The following is a 9,170-nucleotide window of genomic DNA, read 5'->3' on the forward strand; positions in this document are numbered from 1 at the left end:
GTGCACTTGTGCTCGAGGCCCTCGCGGTAGGTGTAGTCGCCTGCCCGGGGGCCTGTGGGGGAAGGGAGGTCCGGGACTGCGGTTCCGGAGGCAGAACTGAAGGGGGACGGGGGACTGGCCACCCCACTGCTGCCTAGAAGCCCACCTCCTTCCTCCGGGCCTCCCGCCAGTTCCTTGCCTGTGCTCCCTGCGGACAGGGTGTTGGGGCTGGCCGAAGATCCCCTCTGAGGAGCCCCTTCTCAGCATCCACCCCCTTTCCACCACCGCCCTGACTCTCCAGTCAGAGAGCCTGACCATGTCAGTGTCTGCTTGGAACAAATGATGAAGACAGAGGCCGGCAGAGAGCAGGCTCTATCTCCTCCTTTTCCTGCCCATGGAGGCATGGCCAGCTTTCCTTAGCCTCCCTCCCCTGCTCCTTTTCTTCTTTCCCCTGGTCCTCCTGAGTCTTCTGACCAAGGTACTCCTCTCTCCCAACAATAGAGTGGGGTGAGTCTCCCCAAAGAGACCAGAAGGACCAAGGTCCCTCATGGGGACCTACGTGACGTGGCTGGCCAGCACCTGGTGGGCAAAAGCTCTGCTTCCCTAGCAGGGGACTGTGGATCAGGGAGGGGATGCACTCCGTACAAGGAAAAAAACCTCCTCGTGGGCACAGACACCCAGCTAGACGGCGTTTTGTCCCCTGGCCCTGTAGGGCCATGGCCTTCGCAGGATGACTCTGGCAGGCGTGATATGCATGTGATGGGGAGGGGGTGGACGACAGCAATAGATGACCTCTGAGGTCCTGTCAACTCCAGCCCCTCTGAGATGGAGAATTTCAGGCTGGGAAGATTTGTAACCCTGAGATACCCAGAGAATATTATTCTGAAACATCAGGACTGTGGAATTCTGGCAGATGAAATGATGTTGAGTCTAGAAATCTGAAATTCTAGGTGTGTTGAAAATTGTTTACCAACACCAGGTACCTAGCTGGAATTGCTCCTACAGTCTCCTTTGGGTTCAGGGGCAGGGAGCCCAGGAAATAACCTTTCTCAGGCTCCTCTGTCCTCTGGATTCTAGGCAAGGTTTGAATTCACCCAGTGAGAGCTGGATGGAGAGGTGAATGTGGACAGAGATGCAGGCTGCACTTTCTCAGCAGATATGTTTGCAGCAGCTAGCTAGACCCTGCCTTCCACAGCCAGGAACCAGCCTCTGGGCTATGGGATAGCCGTGATACTAGCCAGCAGCCCCCTGAGCTCTGTGTGAGCAGTATACCCCACTTCTGGGCCTCAGCTTGTGAAGAAGTAGCCTACAGGCTCGATGGTGTCTCCTGGCTTCCACCCCTCCAGCCTTTCTGGCAGTTTTGAAAGTCCCTGCCCCACCCGACATCCCTGCTGCTGCTGCTGCTGCTGCTAAGTCACTTCAGCCGTGTCCAGCTCTGTGTGACCCCATAGACGGCAGCCCACCAGGCTCCCCCGTCCCTGGGATTCTCCAGGCAAGAACACTGGAGTGGGTTTCCATCTCCTTCTCCAATGCATGAAAGTGAAAAGTGAAAGTGAAGTCACTCAGTTGTGTCTAACTCTTAGCGACCCCATGGACTGCAGCCTACCAGGCTCCTCTGCCCATGGGATTTTTCAGGCAAGAGTACTGGAGTGGGGTGCCATTGCCTTCTCCCTGACATCCCTGGCTGCTCTAAATAGCCAGCAGGGCTTCTGTCTTCCCAGACTTCTCTCTGACCGGTGCACCGGGGTTCTGTCATTCTGGGATTCTACGCTCCTGAGACCCCTGCTATCTCTGGGCAGAGGGGTGGAGCACGGAGGTGTGGCCTTACCTGTTTTAGGGTAGCACAGCTGACAGGCCTGCTTAAACTCGTGGGTGGCAGCCAAGGGGTTCTTGATGAGCAAGGCGGTGTTCGGCATGGAAGGCTCTGGCTATAACAGGAGGAGGTTGGCCATTTTAGGCACTGGACAGTGGCCGGAGCCACCAGGGCCAGCCTGGGCACCAGAAGTGTGACATCCCCCCCATCCCACTCAAGAGCCGAACCACAGCCTGGGACCCTCCTCCTTCCCCCAGCCTCCCAGACGGGGAGGTCCTTGTAACATGATCCAAGAATCCAACAGGGCTACTTCAGCCTAGTCAAGGTGCCTGCGTGACAGTGACCTTGGCCTAGAACCCTTCCTTGAGTCAAAGTCCAACGTAAAAGGAGTGAACAGGAGTGGCCCTGACTGGGGCCCAAGCACAGCCCACCACCAGCCCCTGCAACCCATCCTCTCTCCCAAGCCCCTACAGCCTCATTAGATGGGAAGAAGGCAAAACTCAGAGAGGTTTGGTGGCTTCCCCAGGGCCACACAGCTACTGTCTTGGCTGAGGCCAGACTCTAGGTCACTTGAGTCCTGGACAGATGCTCTCTTCAACTCAAAGCTGGCTGAATCCTGAGATATGGGATGTTAATGACCCTGGAGAGATCACTCAATCCTCTGAGTCTCGATGTCCTCTCCGGTCAGAAAAGCGAGGGCCAAGCCCTCTGCTTGCTCCCAGCACGCCACCAGGCCAGGAAGGGTGTGGAAGGGCCAGGAAGAGACCATCTCTGGCCCACCTGCTCTTGAGGTTGCTGGACCTCATCCCACGCTGAGGGCTCACCCCCACTCTGGAGCCCACAGGGCTTTGCCTCCACCCCCCGGAGAGCACGAGGTACCTGGGCACCCATCCTGGCCGAGTCACTCACCGAGGGGGCTGGTTTCTGAGTACCGCTCGAGGGACGATGGTCCTGCGAGTTGGTGTCCTCTGGGCGAGAAGACAGAGGGGTCACCTGTCCTGAAGGGTGTAAGGGGCCCTCTATGTTTCTGTATTTCTCTTCTGTATTTCTAACTTGGAGAAGCCATCCAGGCCACACATGCTCTCCTATGTGAGCTATCGCCCGGGGACAGAGAAGCCTCCCAGCTCAGGCACATCCACCCCGCGCTTACACCTTCTATGCCCTGATAGACCCCGGGAGAAAGCCTGAGCTCCTCAGCTTGGCTCACGGTCCTCCGAGACCAGCCTCAGGCCTTCAAGGCCCCCCAACCCACCCACCCTGTGGGCAACACCTCTGCTCATCCACCAGACCCTCCAACACCAGGCCTGCATAGCATCGCTCCGTCGGCTGGCAGGCAATCCTGCTAGCTGTCACCTCCTCCAGGAAGTCTCCGTGAAGCCCATCTGTGCCCCCTGGGAATTCCCATCAACAGCGAGCACTCTAGGCTAGGTCTGTCAGAAAACTGGTCCCACAGAGGCCCAGGAAGGTCTGTTTCCTTGCAGGGTCCTAGGTCAGAGTGGTGCTGGAGGAACCCATGGCCTTGCATTCTGCCCCCAGCCCCAGGATCATCCTCCCACCAGTCTGGCGATCCCAGGGTCCTGGGAGGCTGGGCAGAGAGCACCAGACTATATACCAGCCCTGCTGTTGATCTTAAGCAAGTCACCCAGCCCCTGAGGTCTTGGGCCCACGCTGTGGTGGGCATTACAGGAGACGCAAAGCCAGGGGCCCCAGACCAGGAAGGAGATGTCATCCCAGCTGCACTCTCCAGAGACTAGAGACAGATGGCATTTTGCCAACTTTCAGGTGGTGGTGGAAGGCCTCACCCAGGAAGGAGCTGGGCTTGTCCAGGGAACCACGGGATGACCCGAAGCTGTCAAGGGCATCCAATCGGGTCTCCGAATATGGCAGCAGGTCCAGGGAGTCTAGCCCTGAGCCCGGAGGCTCCAGGGCATCCAGCACAGAGGCCGCCAGCTTCTTGGAGGGGTCCACGACGAGGCCGAAGGAGGCAGGGGGCAGCGGGCTGGACACGGGGATGGAGCCCCCCACCACAGGGGGCAGCAGCGGGGTCCCGCCGGGGAACACGGGGATCAGCTGGGGCAGCTCGCTGGGCACACTGCCGCCAGGCAGGCCTCCCTGCACCAGAGACTGTGAGGTGGGAACAGAGGGAGGAGTTGGAGGAGAACACCAGCGAGATGCGAGTGCCCAGGCCCGTTCCACAGGGCGGACCTCAGTCCCTCCTGGAGGAGAACTCCAGCGAGATGCGAGTGCCCAGGCCCGTTCCGCAGGGCGGACCTCAGTCCCTCTTGGAGGAGAACACCAGCGAGATGCGAGTGCCCAGGCCCGTTCCACAGGGCGGACCTCAGTCCCTCCTGGATGCGTGATCTGTACTTTTCTTGTTTCATCCAGCGCAAGCAGCCTTCCCCTAGGCCTCAGTCTCCCCACTGTGACATGGATGCGGGCCTTCCCTCCCCCTCACCTGGGATGTGAGGATGTGATGGGGTCCCAGCGGGGAGTGGGGAGAGGGGTTCTGGGAACAGGAGGGGACAGCCATGCTCACCAGCGAGTCCAGGAGGGTATCCAGCTCTGGACCAAAGACGTCCCCATCGGAGAAGTCATCCAGGCTCTCAGTGCCAGGGAGGGCCCTGCTGCTGCTGTCCAGGGGGGCCAGCAGGTCCAGAACGTGAGGGAAGAGGGGCATCGTGGGGGTGGAGGGGAGGGGGGCCGGGGAGCCTCGCAGGTCCACGTAGCAGTCTGTGGATGGGGGTGGGCTCAGTAGCTGCAGGGAGTCCCATCTGGTGGGAATGGGGGAGCTGGCCCGGGGCCCGGGGCTCCTCAGCTACCATCTGCCCTCCTCCCCTGCCTCCCCGGAGCCTGGAGCCCTGTCTGCCCCGTGGCCTGATCCCACGGGGAGGCTTCGCTGGCAGAGGGGACTTCAGTCTTGTGGCATCTCCCAGATGGGCCAGGTCAGTGCCCACCTCTGGGGTATGCAACACCCCCTCTCAAGGACACTTTGTAACTGTGACCCCTCCTGGAAGCCAGTGAGGAAGACAAAGAAAGAGGAGGACTTCGAGAAAAGTGGACCCCCACCTGGGTCCCACTGAGGTGACCCCATACCTCCCAGGCTGGAGACTCGCCCTGTAGGGGAGTCTGTTTTCCTGCACTCACTCTTTTCTTTTGTACTTCAGGCAGTCCCCAGGGCAGGGAGCCCCCAGGAGCCCTGTCTGCAGGGCCAGGGATCTGCAGGGGCTTGACCAGGCTGACCTCCCGGGGTCGTGGGGGGTGGGGGCTGAGTTCTCCCCAGGGCGCATCTCCACCCCGTCGTCTGGCATCACGGACACTACCTGTTTCGATGTCATCTATGGAGCCCAATCCATTGGAAGTTCCCTGTAGAGAAGGGGGACGGGGCGGGTCAGACAGACACGGGCTGGGAGGGCCCCTCCCTGAGTGGCCCGCTTGTGTTAACCACCAGGCCGGCTGGTCAGGGGCCTTGTGTCTGCCTCTCACCAGAGTGTCCTCAGAGGGAGGGGACGCAACCTCTGAGCTGGTTCCTTGCCCGTCACAAGGGGGTGTTTTACTGAGCCCTCCATGTGCATGCCAGGCGTGGACAGGTCACAGCTCAAAGCCTAAAACACCAGTCTCCTGATTGACCAGTGTCCCCTCGCCCAGTTATAGCCCCAGGCCCAACTGGCCCAGGTGGGACTCCCCTGCCCCCTGCGGACCTCCCACTGGAGGAAAAGCTGGGCCCAAGCCTGTGCTGTGGGCCTGACCAAGTCCCCCACCCTCTCTGGGCCCCCTTCCTCATCTGTAAAATGAGGACAGCACAGTCACCTCCTCCCCGGGCTGTTAAAATGATGAGATCACGTGGCATTTGTACAGAGCTTAGAATAGTGCCCGACACACAGGGAGTGCTACATGTGTCAGTCGAATGTGAAACATCAACTTTTAAACCCAGGCCACCAGGAGGTTGGCCTGGGGAACCTGGCGTTCTCGTCCACCGGCCTCCACGCCTGACCCGAGTGGACTCGCCTGGCTCGTGCCCAGCACTGGGCTGTGGCCTGCCTTTCCCCACCTGCCTCCAGGCACTCAAGTGAGCGGCTCCCTCCTCTCCACCTGCCGGCATCCCACAGCCTGGCTGCTCTGCGAAGTCCAAGGTGAGCAGGAGGCCAAGGCTGCCTCAGGCTCTGTCTGGTCCTGGATCTCACAGTCCTCCTTGCGTCTGGCTCCCCAGGCTGCCAAGAGTGCCCCGGGGCCTTGCTGTCTCCAAACCACGGGGAGCGCCCTGTGGGCACAGCTCGTGCCATCTCTGCTCCCAGGCACGCAGGGAATGACTGCCTGGCTGGCACCTCCACACTGGAGAATCTGGTGGGGAGCCCAGTGGCCAGGCTCACATGCAGCATCTCAGTGGGACCTCTGGAAGGTCAGGGGATCCAGCTGGGCCCCTCCTGCCCTTCCGTCCCACGTGTCTGCAGGCCACTGTGTGTAGGGGGTGGTATGTGGGTGTGGGAGTGTGTGGTGGATGTGGGGGTGTGTGTGCACGTGTGCACATGTGTACGCATACATGGCACCATGCTAGCACAGGGAGGCAGGGTCCTCTCCATCGTGGAATCCTCTCTGCCTGGGCTTCTTAAAGACTCCCATCCCTGTGACCAATATGTAGTGGGGGATCCATAAGGTTGCAGGGATGGGTGGCTGGCTTGCCAGGGGCTGGGGTGCCCACTGCCATGCACGGCACCCCTTGGCTACAGACTCAGTGGACACCGAGGGTTGGCCCTTGTGGAGCTGAGCATCCCACCCATATCTGCTGTGCCCCTTTGGCCATGATCATTCAGTTATTCAACAACTGTCTTCTCAGCAGCCGCTGTGTCTGCCCAGCGCCACTCTGCCTGCTGTGATGAGCAGACACACCCCCTCATGGGCCCCAAGGACCTGCAGGGGCTCCCCAACACTGCCCTGGAAAGACCCGACAGGCCCAGCCCTGCCTCGGGCATTGCACTCCCTTATGCCAGCCACACACCCATCCAGGGACCCGGGCACCAGTGTCATCTCCATTCTACAGAGGGAACCTAAGGCCAGGACATGATGTCATTTCCTTTAGGCCATGCCACCAGTGACAGCAGGAGACCTTCCAGTCTCCAGAACTGTGAGTAATAAATTTCTTATTTGTAAGTCACCCAGTACATGACTGTTTTTTGTGTTTTTTTTGGCCATACCACATGGCCAAGATCTTAGTTCCCTGACCAGGGATGGAACCTGGGGCCCCAGCAATAAGTGCCAAGTCCTAGCCAGCGGACCACCAGGAAATTCCCCGCATTCTGTTACAGTGGCCAGAACAGACTAAGACATTCCCTTAATTTAAATTTTTTTTGAAGACCCGGTATGCGGCAGACCTAGCCACTCTGGTTACAAACCATCCTGAACGCTACACAGGCAGGTCCACATGTGCCTCCCTTGCAGCCTGCCAGGCGCCCAAGGGCAAGGACATGCCTGTCTCAGCTCTGGCCCAGCGGCAGTCCAGAGCCACGAAGGGGTTCCCTGGGAGTCTGGAGTAAATGAGTGAATGAGCTGTCCTACTGTGTGGCGCTGGCCAAGTCCCCTCGTCACTCTTGTGCTCAGTTTCCCCCTACGTACAACAAGGAGGCGGGACGCCAGCCACGGTCAGCTCTCACAGCCCGTCCCCCTCCCCAGGTCCTCCTGAGCAGTTCCTGTGTGGTGGGTGGTGGGGGGTCTGATGTGTGCAGGGCCCTGCCCCGCCCCCTAGACAAGGCCTGGTGGTCCGATCTCAACCGCCTTTCTCTCTCAGTCCTACTCCCACTCTTCCTGTTGCCATTGGCTTCTTTCTCGGGGTCCACAAGTGAGGGTACCCCCAACGGTCCCCCTGCAGTGACCTAACCCTGACTCTAATGTGTAGGGACCACTCCCAGCACCGCAGCCACACTCCATACCCCCACTCCGCCCCTGTGGTCCCAGGAGGCCCCTCCTGGGAGCGGGGAGGTGCTCTGGGTCCCAGGGCTGCCCTCAAGAGCCTGGTGCAGGCCCAAGCTGTCATCACCCCACTTCTCCAGGCAGGGACTGGCTGCAGTGGTGAGAATGGGGACAGATTGAGCCCAACCCTTCAGTGTGCTGCCTCTGGCTCTGCTGCTTGAGGTTGTTTATATCCGAGAACAAACCCAAAGCTCTCATGATGGATGAACCAAGATAGGCTGGTCCTGGGCAGGGGGTGGGGTGCGGGGCAGTGGTACAGATGGTGGGGATCGGCTCAGGGTCCTGCCCCATCCTACCTGATCTGCCACACCAGCCGCAGTGCCGTTGCTGAGCAGAGAAAAGGTTTCCAATTCCTGCCAGAGATTGGAGAGAGACAGGAAGAGATGGCGATTCTGCAAAGGTGCTCAGCTGCTCCTACCAGCTGGGGCTGCAAAGGAGCCCCAACCAGGCGGGTGGGGTCTGCGGTGCCCTCCCAAGCTTCCTGCCCCCAGGCTTGCAGGGAGTCGCCCACCCTGTCTCTGTGAGTTCCATTTGGATGTTTTCTTCCTGCTACCACGACCAGGGCAGAGGACTTCTAGGCACACACTTCCTGTGTGTGCCCGGCACAGTCTCAAACACTCTCTCCCTGTGATCCTCCCATGAGCCCTCTATTGTTGTTTACTTGCTAAGTGTGTCCGACACTTTGTGACCCCATGGACCGCAGCACACCAGGCTTCCCTGTCCTTCACTGTCTCCTGGAGTTTGCTCAAACTTGAATCCACTGAGTTGGTGACGCCATCCAACCATCTCATCCTCTGTCGCCCTCTTCTCCTCCTGCCCCCAGTCTTTCCCAGCATCAGGGTCTTTCCCAAGGAGTTGGCACTTCTCATCAGGTGGCCAAAGTACTAGAACTTCAGCTTCAGCAATTCACTGAGCCCTCTGAGAGGGGACACGATTATCCCCACATCCCAGATGTGGAAAAGAAGGGGGAGAGAGAGGAACTAACTTGCTCCAGGTCACAGCAGAGACTCTAGAGCCATACCCTCTCCTGAATGTGGCTTCCTGGCCCAAAGTAGGAGCCAAATGAATACACGTGGATGTGAATGAGCCAAACAGATACCGACAATTCAAACATGCACCACACGGGGGTTATTTGAGAACAGGAGGCTGAAGGACACCAGTGTCAACTGAGGCCATCTCTGGGATGTTAAGGTCGGCCAGGACAGGGGACTGAGCAGGCTTTAACAGCTGGTGTCTAGGGTGAGCTGGGAGCTTTGGCTGTTCTTTCCTCTTCCGAGAGGCTCTGAAAGCCGTTCCAGGGCTTTCAGCCAACAGACAGGGAAGATTACCTGCTGTCACCCCCTCTGTCCTGGCCTGGCCCCAGCCCCCCTCACCTATGTCTCTCAAAGGCCCCGGCCCCCCTCTACACGTCTCCCCA

General features: G+C 59.4%; 1 protein-coding gene across 3 annotated transcripts in view; it reads right to left on the reverse strand.

Moving 5' to 3' along the window:
* Positions 1-9,170, reverse strand: part of ZC3H7B (zinc finger CCCH-type containing 7B) — a 55,988-nt gene that overhangs the window by 16,004 nt on the left and 30,814 nt on the right. The window contains exons 7-13 of one of the 3 annotated variants that reach the window (XM_010830086.1): positions 8,050-8,109; positions 5,113-5,155; positions 4,329-4,522; positions 3,595-3,916; positions 2,702-2,790; positions 1,808-1,907; positions 6-52 (exon numbers count right to left, since the gene is read on the reverse strand). In XM_010830086.1, coding sequence (XP_010828388.1) covers positions 6-52; positions 1,808-1,907; positions 2,702-2,790; positions 3,595-3,916; positions 4,329-4,522; positions 5,113-5,155; positions 8,050-8,109 — 855 coding nt within the window. Of the gene's footprint in view, position 1; positions 53-1,807; positions 1,908-2,701; positions 2,791-3,594; positions 3,917-4,328; positions 4,523-5,112; positions 5,156-8,049; positions 8,110-9,170 lie in introns of all 3 variants that reach the window. The other 2 variants (XM_010830078.1, XM_010830094.1) reach the window with 2 other exon arrangements.

This window comes from Bison bison, unplaced genomic scaffold (assembly GCF_000754665.1).
Source record: "Bison bison bison isolate TAMUID 2011002044 unplaced genomic scaffold, Bison_UMD1.0 scf7180017858886, whole genome shotgun sequence".
NCBI classification, from domain to species: Eukaryota; Metazoa; Chordata; class Mammalia; order Artiodactyla; family Bovidae; genus Bison; species Bison bison.